At 40.3% G+C, this 17,091-nt stretch overlaps 1 protein-coding gene across 2 annotated transcripts in view; it reads left to right on the top strand.

Moving 5' to 3' along the window:
• Positions 1-12,635: 12,635 nt before the first annotated feature.
• LOC124722940 (rho GTPase-activating protein 12-like) overlaps positions 12,636-17,091 on the top strand; it is a 245,819-nt gene continuing 241,363 nt past the window's right edge. The window contains exons 1-2 of one of the 2 annotated variants that reach the window (XM_047248103.1): positions 12,636-13,041; positions 14,566-16,232. In XM_047248103.1, coding sequence (XP_047104059.1) covers positions 14,625-16,232 — 1,608 coding nt within the window. In that variant the 5' untranslated portion in view covers positions 12,636-13,041; positions 14,566-14,624. Of the gene's footprint in view, positions 13,042-14,008; positions 14,037-14,565; positions 16,233-17,091 lie in introns of those variants that run through there. The other variant, XM_047248102.1, reaches the window with a different exon arrangement.

Raw genomic sequence — 17,091 nt, 5'->3', positions numbered from 1 at the left:
GATTAAATTCAGTATGGATGTATTATTTTGGAATTTTTTTGGGTAGGCTCAGCCTTAGAGTCTTAATGGGCACTTCGCCACTGATCATTTGTTTGATATGAGTTATTTCTATGTGAAGTGCAAACTACATCTTTAAAACACAAACTTCCATTTAAAAGTGAAGAGCATCTCTTAACTAATAACGTTTTTCATCACACTTCAGTTGAGAGAACTGTGGTAACAGCTGAGTTTATCCTTCATTTTGAGACATTATTCACATTCTGAAATGCCTATGTATGTGCACGATTTCATTTGATTCATGCATATATAAAATAGGTCTGCATTTTATCTGTTAAATTGTTGTTTAGTATTTCTGGCAAATTTGGCAGCAAACACAAATATTCAAATACTACTATATTCCAATAATATAGTGCATGCAACACCTAGTAATTTAGCAACAAAAAATCTACTACATATTGAAGACAGACACGTTCAAACAGGAATTCTGATGGACATTTACTACATCACTAGTGTGTTCTTGTAGGCGGCAATGGAAATGAGATACTGTTTCAGTCAACAAGGTCTGCATCTGCACTGAAGTTATTACAGTTGGCTGTAAACATAAATATTCAGATACTACCACATTCGAATAGCATAGTCTATGCAATGCCATGTAAGTTAGCAACGAAAATCTACTACATAATGAGGACAGGTGGGTTCAATTGGGAACTCTGATGGCCAATTACTACATCACTAGTACATTCTTGTAAGCGACAAAGAAAAGGAGACATGTGTTTCAGCCAACAGGGCCTGCATCTTCATTGAAGTTATCAGTTCCATAACATGAAAGGCAACCTCATTTGAGATGTAACCTCAATTTGGATGCTATGGGCAGGTGAAAAATACGATGGCATCCATGAGGCTGGCATCTATGATCTAGCAGCTGCAGCAAGTAGATGTTTTGTCTCAATTTGCCTAGTAGAGTGAAGTTATCAGAAAATCCTTCAGTATTACACAGAGTGTATCATAACTCCACTGACATACTTTCAGATGTTCTGGGATACCTTGTGAGTATTTTGATATAAGGAATCCACAGTCTGCAGTGGCTAATTTCAGAATAATACTGTAATTATGATTTGTCCGGTTTTATATGGCAATCACCCTTGTTCACAACAGTGAAGAAGCCTGTAATATGCAGTAACCAAAACGAACATTATGCAACACAGAGTAATGCAACAACCATCAGACAAAAAACATACACTTTCATCGCTCTGTGTTCAATCTGTTCTGCATTAGATCTCATAACAAATGCAGAACTGCTCCCTTATAGGTACTGTTCAGAAATTTCCTACACAGTGATCACGGTGGACTACATAGCGACACACCATTGCTGTCTTAAACACGCTCAAGAATAGGTTATTTTCCTGTGATAAAAATAAGGTTCGATTATAACATTTAAATTACATTTGTGGTCAATATTCTCACGAAATATCTTATATTTTTATTTAATTAAAGTTCAAAAATCATTAATTACAAGATCTAATCAAGAAATCGAAAACTCTCTGTTATTGGCTGATGCTCTGGTGACGTCACAGACTAGGAGTTAGCCAAAGCTATATGTGTGATATGGGAGTGTTAGCTAAAGTTACGAAGTTTTTACGTACTTTTTCTGCAAAAGTTTAGCTATTTAGTGATGGAAAACGCAGTTACAACATTTAAGTAACAATAGAAAGGAATATTGTTAGTGCTGAAAGTGGAAGGCTCGGAAAAGTTGACGCATTTATGCTCATCCCATTTAGGCGATATGTGCAATGATGGACATCCTTTTCCATGCTCCATGCAACATCATTAAGCTTGCTCAAAACTAAGGAATTACATGTATAACTTTTACAAGTGACCCATATATTACTACTACATTGTCGACTGTCAGTTATGAGCTACAACCAACAGCACAATGAAATTATTCTTGGCACAACTTAGTGCTGATTCCCTCCGTAGAAGACACTCAGTAGAGCTATTGCTCAGAACAGTCGTTTGGTGGCGCAACGGATAGTGCATCGACTGCAGACAGAGAGGTCACATGTTTTAAAAGTTTTACACGATATACGAAAATAACACTAGCAATAAAGAACTGATAGTAGCAAAACTTATTTTGATTGTGGGGTGTATTATATATAGCTTCACATTAGACTCAATCTGAGAAATGGACAAAAGAGGATAAGTGCATTTACTTTGCAAACAAGCAATTCAATTTTTTGGAAAGTATTGATAGTAGTGAAGATATTTCCATATGTACACAGTACAACGGGGTGTAGGACGATGAGGTTAAACAGAGAGTTTTCATATGAGAGGGCTGTTGAGTCGTTTGACAAATAAGTTAAAATGTTCGTTCGGGTTAGATTCGAACCAGCGATCTATGGATATCATCTTATAAAATTCGATGGTCTACTGCTGAGCTACCAGGTAATTGGGGTACTGGTGTGTGAAAAATAATTTTCACTCGCTGTGTAATTTCGTTGAATGGGCTATCCTTCGGTGTAACAGCAGGAGAGCATATCTCGGAGGCAAGTTAATGTTAACTTCACAGTACAATAAATTTTTAGTTAAGTTAGTGAACTTGTGCGTCGACATGATGGTAATTTGCCAGTGCAGTGCAACCACATTTTATGCATCTTTTCATTCTCTGGAAAACTCAGAAACACCTTCCAGGAGTTTTTATAAATGTATTAGTATAGTATGGTGCTACACACCATTTGTAACCCATTTTCCGAAATGTAGATTTCAGAACAAGGCATCACTGTGAATTAGCGTTATGAAAGTAGGAGCATCAAGCGAGCCAGTGAGTTCACAGGTATCACATGACTTGAATGCAGTGTTTTAGCGGGTTATCAAATTATTTGAATTTCATTTACGTTTTTATAAAAGAATACTGAAATTTAAGAGAAAAAAAGCATGTTATGAGCATAAACTGAAATAATTAATCATTTAACACAATTTCGAGCAAACAGTCAAATACTCTATCCCAAGAGTTTGGCATTCTACTTTAGTGCCTGCAATAATCCTAGCAACCAGGTCCATTCGAGTATCGATCGGAGTCGCTTAAGTAAGTGAATGGAACAAGTTTGGTTCTATACAAGACACATAGGACATACAGTCGACATTTACATTGCTGTGAGCTATTTTCAGTGCACTATTGATGGAAAGCTAATTGGGTCAAGAAACCAAATGAAATGCAATAATTCTGTAATAAGCTGCTGGAGACAAGGGGTCCCTTAATGCCAAAAGACTCAGAAGGTATCCCACAACAATCTCTGAAAGGTTTTCGGTGGCATTCTGGTTCACTTTATATAGTTATGTACACAGACGGATTAATGAAATTTTCTGGGTGGGGGCATTTCAAAAACTACTACTTTAAGCTGCTTTGACATACAAAAATATCAGACAATTGAAAAAATTTGTTTGGTTTTAAACAAAACAATTTTAAATTTCTTGACATGTGTAGCATTCACAACCTTTTTCTGAGTAATTTTTTTTATAGTTGTTAACACACAGCAAAAAGCTCATAAGCCTTTATTGTAATACAGAGCTGGAAGCAAATTAACTGAAATTAGAAGAAGATACTCTTAAAACTATAGGTCTTCATTTGCTGACAGTTATATTTTTGCCAGTTTAGTTCATATATATATATATATATATATAGTAAATATAAAGTCTTAAAAAGATACTCAAATATTTTTTTCTACTTTTTATTTTCAATATAATTCACGATGATACTCGTTTTCAAACAAACATAGTGTGAATAAAAACGCAGTGTCCATATTAATTGTTATCAAAACAGTGTCTTTGAGACTAATACCTCCAAAGAAGTTCAATGTGAACAGTGAAAATGATATTACTTCGTTACAGTAGCTCAAAGCTTACTTGCAAATACATGAAGCCATAGTTTTGAATGTAGTATTGTGTTTCTTTGATACACTGAGTGATTAAAATCTGGCAAAGAAGATCTTTTTACAAAAACAATTGTGTTTACATATTTCATTCTAGTTCTCTGTGCATACAGTGTATATTTGACATGCTACATGCATATTAGCATCTGATTCGCACTTCTTTGTGTTTTTGTGCAAAATTGTAATCTAAGTGTGTGAATGCTAGCTACTCAATACTTTTACATCACAGAAGGACAACTGTCATTATATTAAATATTATCTGTAATTAAGAAAACATATTTTTCTGTTCTTTCCACCCTCCTCAATGTACCTATCCTTAATTTTTCTTTGTTAATAATGATATCTTTACGGACATACAACAAAGCAAGACCTGTTAAAGCAGCTTTGCATACAACAGTTTCTCAGTCAATTCTTAATGAGTTTGAGTGTCGAGAATGATCTTTCTGCTGTTGCAGTTGATATAGGAAGAGAAGAAAGGATCAACATCAAAGACCTAATTGTAGGAAAAATTTATAGAGCACAAAACTGCAAACACTCAACAGCATAGCCTGGCAGAAGTGTTTTGTTTGCATCTTCCCTTCACTTTAGCACTCACAGCTTGATCTCTGCCTTCAGATTAGAAATGCTGCCACTTTCATCTACTCCAGTTACTTTGTAGCCAGAGTTTATGTATCACTAGTAATTGACTCCAAGGACGTTATTGAATATGAGCAGATTTTTGGTGGAAGTGTGTTGACATTACAGAGACCGAGAACGTCTTTAAACAATATGTTTTCTAGATCACCGTTTATTGTGGGAAGTATAGGAATGAAGACATTCACTCTGAAATAGCTTTCCATACTTGATGGAGCGGCATCAGGCCTGTTAACTTGTGAAATGTGATCCAGGGTGTTTGAATGATGCTTCATATATCACCTGTTCATTTCTTCACTTGACCATACAGCAGGCTGAGCTCAAATAATGTTACTTTACTAACATGAACTCCGAAATTAAGTAATACAGGAATAAAAAGCACTGGTCAACATCATACGCAAAGAGTAATTTACATGTTGTCTTCTGTTTCTTAAGGCCCGTCCAACACGTTACGATCTGTCTGCACAAATGTCTGCGCACATCACATCTGCGCAGACAGATCGTTGCGTGTGGACAGAAGATTTGCACCAACCTGAGGTGTGTGCAAACCTGGAAGTTGGAGTTGGAGGTTTGAACGAAACCTCTCAAATCTGTGGGTTCAAACCACATCTGCGCAGACAAGTTGGAGCGTGTGGACAGGAGATTGCCGCAACTCTGGCGCGAAACAGCTGTTTGCTCAGTTTAGTGTTTGTGTGCACAGGGCATTAAATTGGCTGATACTCGTCAGTGTTCTCGAGAGTTTGTAAGTGAATTCATTGAAATATGTAGAAACCAACCATGTTTGTGGAAGATTAAAAGTAAAGAATATAGTGACCGAGACAAAAAGACTGCAGCATACAATGCTCTAATTAAGTTATCCAAAGTTCAGAAATCTAGATCTGGTGTAGGAGTAGATCAAGTATACCAGCCAACGTTATGGTATTTTGATCTGCTTGGCTTTCTTAGTGATCAAGAAACGCCAAGACCAATCAGGAGTACAATTGAAGATGAAATTGGAGTGTCAATGTTACCGCCAGCCGTTCATGAGGAGAAATTGCCCTTCTCATACAAGTATTTTTTCTCATAATATGGAGGGTTACAAGCTTTAAGAGATAATTATAAGTTTCGACATCCAAACGCAAATAATTTCGCCAGCCGTTAGGTTCGTCCTGCAACTCTCTCAGTAAATTTACGTGAGAAAACTGTTTTCGCTTTAGCAGCCACTGTCTACACCATTTTGCCCGCTTTCTCTGTTTCCTGCGGTTGGTCTGAATGTTTTTTGCAACACAAGTTGCGAACACAGACCACAACAGAACTTCCTCCATTTCTATATTTCAAAATAACTGAATTAAATGTTTGACGTCTACAGGGAGCGTAGTTGCTTGCCACTGATATTTCTTTTCTACACCGACAGATGGCGGGCGAGTAGTAGATTGGGGTTTGTGTCGTGTGAACACACCACATTTGCAGCGATCTTTTGCATGTACAGACATCTGCACCGATGTCTGCGCAGACAGATCGTTGCGTGTGGACCGGGCTTTAGAGAAGAAATATGTTACTTTTTAAAATCGTTTCATGTCTCACAAAACTGATAAAATCCACACTGTCAAGGCGAACGTCCCAGCTACCGCTGGCGGAAAATTGTTTCCAATAGCGGCCTCCACATGACGCCACTCGGTGGCGCATTTGACAGGCCTAGTTTCGGACTGCCACTTATGAAAAGTCGGCGCCAGACGTCAACGTATGTTCTCAATGGAGGCGTACCTCGCCGCGCTCTGTGATAGCTCGGGCGCTGCAGAGAAGCACTTCTCGATAGCATCATGTGAAGGAGCCCAAACTGTTTAGATATTCTCTTGAATTCTGGGAAAACATTCTAACAATAGTAGCAATGACAACAATAGGTTGGTTGGTTGATTTTGGGAAGGGAACCAAACAGCGAGGTTATCTGTTCCATCGGATTAGGGAAGGATGTCGGCTGTGCCCTTTCAAAGGAACCATCTACATCTACATCTACATTTATACTCCGCAAGCCACCCAACGGTGTGTGGCGGAGGGCACTTTACGTGCCACTTTCATTACCTCCCTTTCCTGTTCCAGTCGCGTATGGTCCGCGGGAAGAACGACTGTCTGAAAGCGTCCATGCGCGCTCTAATCTCTCTAATTTTACATTCGTGATGTCCTCGGGAGGTATAGGTAGGGTGAAGCAATATATTCGATACCTCATCCAGAAACGCACCCTCTCGAAACCTGGCGAGCAAGCTACACTGCGATGCAGAGCGCCTCTCTTGCAGAGTCTGCCACTTGAGTTCGTTAAACATCTCTGTAACGCTATCACGGTTACCAAATAGCCCTGTGACGAAACGCGCCGCTCTTCTTTGGATCTTCTCTATCTCCTCCGTCAACCCGATCTGGTACGGATCCCACACTGATGAGCAATACTCAAGTATAGGTCGAACGAGTGTTTTGTAAGCCACCTCCTTTGTTGATGGACTACATTTTCTAAGGACTCTCCCAATGAATCTCAACCTTGTACCCGCCTTACCAACAATTAATTTTATATGATCATTCCACTTCAAATCGTTCCGCACGCATACTCCCAGATATTTTACAGAAGTAACTGCTACCAGTGTTTGTTCCGCTATCATATACTCATACAATAAACGATCCTTCTTTCTATGTATTCGCAATACATTACATTTGTCTATGTTAAGGGTCAGTTGCCACTCCCTGCACCAAGTGCCTATCAGCTGCAGATCATCCTGCATTTCGCTACAATTTTCTAATGCTGCAACTTATCTGTATACTACAGCATCATCCGCGAAAAGCTGCATGGGACTTCTGACACTATCTAATAGGTCATTTATATATATTGTGAAAAGCAATGGTCCCCTAACACTCCCCTGTGGCACGCCACAGGTTACTTTAACGTCTGTAGACGTCTCTCCATTGATAACAACATGCTGTGTTCTGTTTGCTAAAAACTCTTCAATCCAGCAACACAGCTGGTCTGATATTCCATAGGCTCTTACTTTGTTTATCAGGCGACAGTGCGGAACTGTATCGAACGCCTTCCGGAAGTCAAGAAAAATAGCATCTACCTGGGAGCCTGTATCTAATATTTTCTGGGTCACATGAACAAATAAAGCGAGTTGGGCCTCACACGATCGCTGTTTCCGGAATCCATGTTGATTCCTACATAGTAGACTCTGGGTTTCCAAAAACGACATGATACTCGAGCAAAAAACATGTTCTAAAATTCTACAACATATCGACGTCAGAGATATAGGTCTATAGTTTTAATCTGCCAGGAAGTTTCATATCAGCGCACACTCCGCTGCAGAGTGAAAATCTCATTCTGGAAACATCCCCCGGGCTGTGGCTAAGCCATGTCTCCGCTATATCCTTTCTTTCAGGAGTGCTAGTTCTGCAAGGTTCGCAGGAGAGCTTCCGTAAAGTTTGGAAGGTAGGAGACGAGATACTGGCAGAAGTAAAGCTGTGAGTACCGGGCGTGAGTCGTGCTTCGGTAGCTCAGATGGTAGAGCACTTGCCCGCGAAAGGCAAAGGTCCCGAGTTCGAGTCTCGGTCGGGCACACAGTTTTAATCTGCCAGGAAGTTTCATATCAGCGCACACTCCGCTGCAGAGTGAAAATGTCATTCTGGAAACATCCCCCAGGCTGTGGCTAAGCCATGTCTCCGCTATATCCTTTCTTTCAGGAGTGCTAGTTCTGCAAGGTTCGCAGGAGAGCTTCTGTAAAGTTTGGAAGGTAGGAGACGAGATACTGGAAGAAGTAAAGCTGTGAGTACCGGGCGTGAGTCGTGCTTCGGTAGCTCAGATGGTAGAGCACTTGCCCGCGAAAGGCAAAGGTCCCGAGTTCGAGTCTCGGTCGGGCACACAGTTTTAATCTGCCAGGAAGTTTCATATCAGCTCACACTCCGCTGCAGAGTGAAAATGTCATTCTGGAAACATCCCCCAGGCTGTGGCTAAGCCATGTCTCCGCTATATCCTTTCTTTCAGGAGTGCTAGTTCTGCAAGGTTCGCAGGAGAGCTTCTGTAAAGTTTGGAAGGTAGGAGACGAGATACTGGCAGAAGTAAAGCTGTGAGTACCGGGCGTGAGTCGTGCTTCGGTAGCTCAGATGGTAGAGCACATGCCCACGAAAGGCAAAGGTCCCGAGTTCGAGTCTCGGTCGGGCACACAGTTTTATTCTGCCAGGAAGTTTCATATAGGTCTATAGTTTTGCGAATCTGCTCGACGACCCTTCTTGAAGACTGGGACTACATGTGCTCTTTTCCAATCATTTGGAACCTTCCGTTCCTCTAGAGACTTGCGGTACACGGCTGTTAGAAGGAGGGCAAGTTCTTTCGCGTACTCTGTGTAGAATCGAATTGGTATCCCATCAGGTCCAGTGGACTTTCCTCTGTTGAGTGATTCCAGTTGCTTTTCTATTCCTTGGACACTTATTTCGATGACAGCCATTTTTTAGTTTGTGTGAGGATTTAGAGAAGGAACTGCAGTGCGGTCTTCCTCTGTGAAACAGCTTTGGAAAAAGGTATTTAGTATTTCAGCTTTACGCGTGTCACCCTCTGTTTCAATGCCATCATCATCCCGGAGTGTCTGGATATGCTGTTTCGAGCCACTTACTGATTTAACGTAAGACCAGAACTTCCTAGGATTTTCTGTCAAGTCGGTACATAGAATTTTACTTTCGAATTCACTGAACGCTTCACGCATAGCCCTCCTTATGCTGACTTTGACATCTTTTAGCTTCTGTTTGTCTGAGAGGTTTTGGCTGCGTTTAAACTTAGAGTGAAGCTCTCTTTGCTTTCGCAGTAGTTTCCTAACTTTGTTGTTGTACCACGGTGGGTTTTTCCCGTCCCTCACAGTTTTACTCGGCACGTACCTGTCTAAAACGCATTTTACGATTGCCTTGAACTTTTTCCATAAACACTCAACATTGTCAGTGTCGGAACAGAAATTTTCGTTTTGGTCTGTTAGGTAGTCTGAAATCTGCCTTCTATTACTCTTGCTAAACAGATAAACCTTCCTCCCTTTTTTATATTCCTACTAACTTCCATATTCAGGGATGCTGTAACGGCCTTATGATCACTGATTCCCTGTTCTGTACATACAGAGTCGAAAAGTTCGGGTCTGTTTGTTATCAGTAGGTCCAAGATGTTATCTCCACGAGTCGGTTCTCTGTTTAATTGCTTGAGGTAATTTTCGGATAGTGCACTCAGTATAATGTCACTCGATGCTCTGTCCCTACCACCCGTCCTAAACATCTGAGTGTCCCAGTCTATATCTGGTAAATTGAAATCTCCACCTAACATTATAACATGCTGAGAAAATTTATGTGGAATGTATTCCAAATTTTCTCTCAGTTGTTCTGCCACTAATGCTGCTGAGTGGGGAGGTCGGTAAAAGGAGCCAATTATTAACCTAGCTCGGTTGTTGAGTGTAACCTCCACCCATAATAATTCACAGGAACTATCCACTTCTATTTCACTACAGGATAAACTACTACTAACAGCGACGAACACTCCACCACCGGTTGCATGCAATCTATCCTTTCTAAACACCGTCTGTACCTTTGTAAAAATTTCGGCAGAATTTATCTCTGGCTTCAACCAGCTTTCTGTACCTATAACGATTTCGGCTTCTGTGCTTTCTATCAGCGCTTGAAGTTCCGGTACTTTACCAACGCAGCTTCGACAGTTTACAATTACAATACCGATTGCTGCTTGGTCCCCGCATGTCCTGACTTTGCCCTGCACCCGATGAGGCTGTTGCCCTTTCTGTACTTGTCCAAGGCCATCTAACCTAAAAAACCGCCCAGCCCACGCCACACAACCCCTGCTACCCGTGTAGCCGCTTGTTGTGTATAGTGGACTCCTGACCTATCCAGTGGAACCCGAAACCCCACCACCCTATGGCGCAAGTCGAGGAATCTGCAGCCCACACGGTCGCAGAACCATCTCAGCCTCTAATTCAGACCCTCCACTCGGCTCTGTACCAAAGGTCCGCAGTCAGTCCTGTCGACGATGCTGCAGATGGTGAGCTCTGCTTTCATCCCGCTACCGAGACTGGCAGTCTTCACCAAATCAGATAGCCGCCGGAAGCCAGAGAGGATTTCCTTGGATCCATAGCGACACACATCATTGGTGCCGACATGAGCGACCACCTGCAGATGGGTGCACCCTGTACCCTTCATGGCATCTGGAAGGACCCTTTCCACATCTGGAATGACTCCCCCCGGTATGCACACGGAGTGCACATTGGTTTTCTTCCCCTCTCTTGCTGCTATATCCCTAAGGGGCCTCATTACGCGCCTGACGTTGGAGCCCCCAACTACCAGTAAGCCCACCCTCTGCGACCACCCGGATCTTGCAGACTGAGGGGCAACCTCTGGAACAGGACAAGCAGCCATGTCAAGCCGAAGATCAGTATCAGCGTGAGACAGAGCCTGAAACCGGTTCGTCAGACAAACTGGAGAGGCCTTCCGTTCTGTTGTGCAAAGAACGTCTGAACTAATCTACAGAGAGCGCAAACAAATCGACACAAAATTTAAACGGTTATTAAAATACAAGATTGCCTAGTAAATGCAGTAATGCTGCTACTTGCGCACTGCTGACACACTGCTCGGCGGCGGAAGGAGACTACGCGATTTTACACTATTCAGGTACTAAAACGCGATGCTACTACTCTCAAATACTATAATACGCCAGAAATTTATGAATTAGACAATGCAAGTACCAAAAATACACAAAGAAATTAAGAATTAAACTATGTAGCAAATGAGTGAGCTAGGAGTATACGACTTGCTGCTGCAGCTGCTTATACAACGACGGCCTGAAGTGATTTAAGTAAATCACGGAAAACCTAAAACAGGATAGCCAGACGTGGGTTTGAACCGTCGTCCTCCCGAATGCGAGTCCAGTGTGTTAACCACTGCGCCACTTCGCTCAGTGACAAGAAGCAGAGCATAACAGATAGTGCCCTAAGGCAAACGCGAAGATCGTGCAGCTGTGGCAGTTCGGGAAGTCTTGTAAATGTTTGGCGCCCCCAATTCGAGCAGGAGGGGAGCACTAATCACTGGACAGGTAGTACATTCTCTCGGGCACACAAAGTACGGTGACTTTGAGAATACTGAATTAAATGAATAAATCCACCGACCAAAGCTCTAAATTCGCTTGCTTAACTTTGGCGCAGATTACAAAAATTACAATTTGATTTTAATTTAGTTTCAACTGTCGGCGGGGAAGGGGGGGGGGCGATCCATCCCTCCGCCCCCGCCCCACATTTAATCCGCCCTTGGTTCCGTATATAAAGGTATTTTCCGAACCAATCTGTATGCATGAATTTATCCCACTAGACAGCTCAGTGGAGCATGGCATGCGTCTAGTAGTGTGTACAGAGAAGCAGCAGCTGTCGAGAGCTCGCAATATCTCTTATTTGTCAACAGTTTCAAAGTATAGTCAGAATCAACGAAGTAGCCTCATCAAGTAAACGCTAATATTATGTCCTTTGTAACGTCAAAATAAATCATGAAATCGAAAGAACCATTTATTAATGACTAAGAAACTGAATGTGTTTTTTTAATACTTTTACTGTGTTTTGTTACATAATTCTTTCAATTACAGCTCGGTGGGGCTCTTCACATCCTAACTTTGTTAAATGGTAACGAAATAGATTTACTCCTTTCCGCCATTTGTTGACAGCCTATTGTGAATGTGAATTCTTTTTCCCATTGTAATGTGTTTTAATTCTTTATTTACTCCTTTCCGCCATTTGCTGTCAGCCCATTGTGAATGTGATTTCTTTTTCCCATTGTAATATGTTTTAATTTTTTTTTTTCGTGAATGTGGCTGAAGCTCAAACATTAGGTTCCCATTCAGTGTCCTAAATATCTTTTAGATACCACACTCCATGACTGAGCGACACAATCGAAATTTACTGATAACAGAATTATCACTTCATGCAAATAAGATATATTCCGCACGAAATACGTAACTTACCCAGGTCTTCCGTATGATTATGCTACTAGATTTGTACGTGTTCTACCTGGGCTTCTTAGGTTCCTTGTTTTATTTATATGTAAATGACAGCGTTCGTTTGAGGGATGTTTGCACATGGATAACTTGATAGCAATCATGTTGTTGCGTTTATAGTACTTGCAGAAACCGCTAATACCTGCCATTAACGCAACAAGGGTCGTCATGAACTAACGTCGTTGCATTTCACTCACTACTCAGTATTCGCAGGTGTAGTGGCAGGTGGTTGAGGGAAGTGGCGTGAAGCTGTTAAACGAAGTTGCTAATGTACAAGTAACAAACTATGTAATTTTTAAGTGAATTGTTCGGTACTGTGCGAAGAACTGAAAGGTTATGTCATATAAAACGTTTGAAAATGTAGTGATGCGGACATTTGGAGACACTGAATAAGGGTGAAAATGCCTCGAAAGAAGTGGAAAATGGGTTTCACCATCGTAACACTGTAAAAAATAGGTATGATTATTTTTACAGCGTGTACATGCATCGAAACACAGAAGTAAATACGAGCTTCTCACGATAGTTATGTTGTTTTTGAGATGGCAACAGTTACATGCATTAGAAAGTATCGCCACCGATGACTATCACCTCGATTTGATATCAATGGCTTTTAATTAACCGTGTATTGGCATTGTGTTTACTTACGTATTTCATAGTGTATTTTCATTTTATGTTGTTCACACGCGACTGAAACCACGATATGGTACCGGTGACTCGCATACTGTGGTGTGTCAACACTTGCTGTTTTTATCTAAGCGTAACTCGGTATTTGTGTTTACACTTTGTCATGTATTGATTTGCAAAGCAAGTAATTAATCAATGGACAAGAGTATTACTAACTTCATGAGATTATGGGGAAGGCGAGTGGAGATTAAAATGTATGGGTTGCCAAATTATGTTTTTGCTTTCTTTCCAGGTATATCGGAGCTTGCATAAAATTAGAGTTGAGGTGCAGAGACAGACAACAGCCGTTATAGTTTTCCTTCGTTTCTTTGGATAGATCTGAGCGCAGTTATGTTGCATATTCTTTTTCCAGAGAAAGTGAAAAGTTCTGCTGGGGCTAAGTACTTTCTTATAACCACTTCTGAGCTTGATAACTAAATTTCATCCACACATCATCAATTGGCAACACACTACAGAGTTACATACGTCAATGAATAGGTAAAGTGCCAGGATCTGCCAATTCTAGGCGAATGACACATCATATACTGGACAATTTTTGTCTGTTGACGTCAAAACTGAGTGAAATACATATTCATTCTTTAAATAGACGAAGATCACCAGAAAGCAGGTGCAAGTAACTTTTCAAGTAAAATGTATTATTTTGAACTGTGCTACATATCAACATAAGTAATAGGCAATACTACCATTCCTCACAAACACCTCAGAAAAGCAATTTAGGTGACACATTTGTCACTCCATTTGGAAATATGCCGATATGTATAGTAAAGGTAGGGGGAACATCTGAAATTATTTAGACTACCTACAGAGGCAATGGTCCATATTTTATTCCTCTGCAGTGCTAGGATGAGAGTAGTGTAGCATGCATTGTGTCCTGCCAAGCAGAAGCTTTGTTATTTACTGCAATTATAATACTGATGTGTTTGAGAACTAGTTTTGGGAAAGGGGGTGGGGCACAAAAAAGTAACAACTGACAATCTTCACTAACATACTTTACAAAACAGATATGACCTGTCAAACCAAGTTATAGTTTAATTTCGCAAAATAAGTGACAAGCAGTGGCTTAATTTTCGAAGAGCTTGTATATTATATAATTAATACATCTATGAGCTGCATAATAGTTTAAGGAAACTTAGTACCTGTGATGTTGAGATTACTTTTGTGAATGTGGTACTTACCCCATTAATGCTGAAGTGACATTAGAAAATCAGTGTCCTTTTATCTGGCTTGTTACCACAACTGAAGTTAACTATAACTAACCTGGATCTTCATTAATGAATTTGTTTTAATTTTTTACAGGTGGTGTACGCTTCAGTTTGCGTAACTATGAGCAATGGACAAAGAGCGTTTGTGAAAACATGGATTTCAGGGATGTGCACCTACGAGTCTTATATAGCTTTAATTATGAAACTAAGGGTGGTAGAAAAATATCAATTAATCAAGGGGAAAAGTTATTTTTGATTAGAAAAACCAATGCTGATTGGTGGCAGGTCATAAGAAATTCATCTGAAAGGCCGTTTTTTGTTCCTGCTTCATATGTTGAGGAAATAAAATATGATGAGGACAAGAAAGACAGCAGTAAGTCACTTGTATGTACAAGTAAGGAAAAAGGTGTTGGTCCTCATACTGTTTCAGACAATGCTGGTGTACTTAATGATATGGACATGTTGGAAGCAACAGTCTCTGTGGCACACACTAAAAAAACATTTGATAAGCCAATGAGCTACAAACAACAAGCAGTCCACAATGAACTATCATCACTGAATAAAAGAATCAGTTCTGAAAAATGGAGGCTTTGGGCTGCAGAAGAACTTGTTTCAGAGCTGGCAAGCACTGCTTCATTACACTCAGTGGATAACACTACATACAGCAATGAAACATTTCAAAGAATGACTTCAGAGCAGCCTAATCTACAGACTGAGCTAGATAGCTGTTCAGATCCCTTATCTCTCACAGATAAGGGGAGTGGTTGTGATCATAAAGCAAACATACCTGCTGCTTCTTGCTCAGAGCAATTATCAGTTCCTAACAAGAAAGGGAGTATTCAGAGCTTTTGCAGTGCTACAAGTGGTGGAAAATTGCAAGCTGAATTGCTACGGGCAACTACTGAAAAACCACTCTCAAATAAACTAATTTGTGACACTAAAAAATTTGGAGATAGTTGTAAATCAAAAAATGCTGAGAAACGTGTAGCCCTTTGTAAGACTGATAGCAAGGATATTGCAGTGATCCCAGAAAAACAGGCAGTTGCTCTGTTATCTAGTACAAAGAGTTCTAGGTCCTTGGGAGAAAAGTTATGTGGCAGCTGTGTAGAATTCGAAAATCATTCATACAACCCTGGAGATATTGTGGGAGGTTTCAAAGACCCTGATCAGTGCAGTGTGCATACTGACATGTTCAGTAAAATGAAAAGTAAGTTGAAATATTCTGCTAGTTTTAAAACAAAACGAGAGCTGCAGAAGCTTTCAGAAAAACGTGAGGGAAATTCTGTACTTTCTTCTTCATGGGACAAACTTGAGGCTGCTGGTCAATCGACTAATGATATTTTGACAAATGTTGATAATGGTATTAGTTCATCTGCAGGAAATCTGAAATGCTCTGTAGTTGAGAAAAAATCTTCAGTTAGTGAAGGAAGCCACAATAATTGTGCACCAATCCCAGACTTGCAGAATTCAGGGCAATGTAAGGCTGAAGAAAACTCTTTGCAACCTGTTAGTGAATGTGATTGGAATGCAAATTATACAGCAGTAGTGAAAGAAAAAGTGAGTACTGAGGAACGCCAAGAATGTGAGCGGCAAGTGGACATTTTAACATCAGAGTCTCGTAGTGTGAGCAAAGACAGCAGTGATAGTGAACAATCCAAAGTGTTGGTGGACTCCTCAGGTGGAACTTTAAAGTCACAAAAGATATCAAGCAGTTGCGAGTCCATTGAAGATTGGAGGGAAGAGGATACAGTACTTGAACCTGTGAGTAAAAATAATTGGTTTTGTTCAGATTGTCCTAGAAACCTAAGAAATTCAATGATACATACTGCATTCCTAGCAGCACACAACTAGTACGATCTCAAATTAAAATGAGGAATGAAGTTTGAAATTACTCACAGCTGTGCGGGCACACTACATTTTCAGTATTTGTGGAGTGTTTAAACAATTGCAGATAATGGGAACGGTAATAGTAGAGTAATTGCAGGGATTGTGTGCACTCACTTTGCATAAGTAATTCCTGCATTGTAGTGAAGTGCTATTGCATCTTCTATTTTATGAACATGTATATGAGGTGAGAAGCTGTTTCTGTTTTATGCTATTTATTTATTTGTTCACAGACCATTTTAACAACAGTATGAGACATATAAGACATTTGCTACAAAAAGTATAGTTGCATGTAAGAGTTAAGAAAAAAGTAGCAGCATAAAAGTAATAGGATGTAGCATGCACTACAGGGATGTTGAAATACAAGTCTGTACTGGCTTCTTCGAAGAAACCATCCTTAAATTTGCCTCAGTGATCAGGGAAAACCACAGTAAATCAGCATGTTTGGACATTCATAGCATTTCATAGCCAGGCGTTGCTTCACCAAAAGTTGCTTCTTATGCCAATTATTACCATTTGTTGTTGAAATTTCAGTGGTAATCAACAGAACATTAGGTATTCCAGCACACAATGAAACCATAGATATCACTTGACATTGGATTCAATCCACTATATCTTCCTCCATTGACAGGGCAAGTATGTGTTTAATAAAGTGTCTTCATTTACAGTACTAGGTGTTTTGCTCATAAGAAATATGTTTGAGTTTATTTTTGAACTGGTCTAATCTGTGTGATTT

This window comes from Schistocerca piceifrons, chromosome X (assembly GCF_021461385.2).
Source record: "Schistocerca piceifrons isolate TAMUIC-IGC-003096 chromosome X, iqSchPice1.1, whole genome shotgun sequence".
In the NCBI taxonomy this organism is placed as follows: Eukaryota; Metazoa; Arthropoda; class Insecta; order Orthoptera; family Acrididae; genus Schistocerca; species Schistocerca piceifrons.
This window is presented reverse-complemented; position numbering and strand designations above follow the sequence as displayed.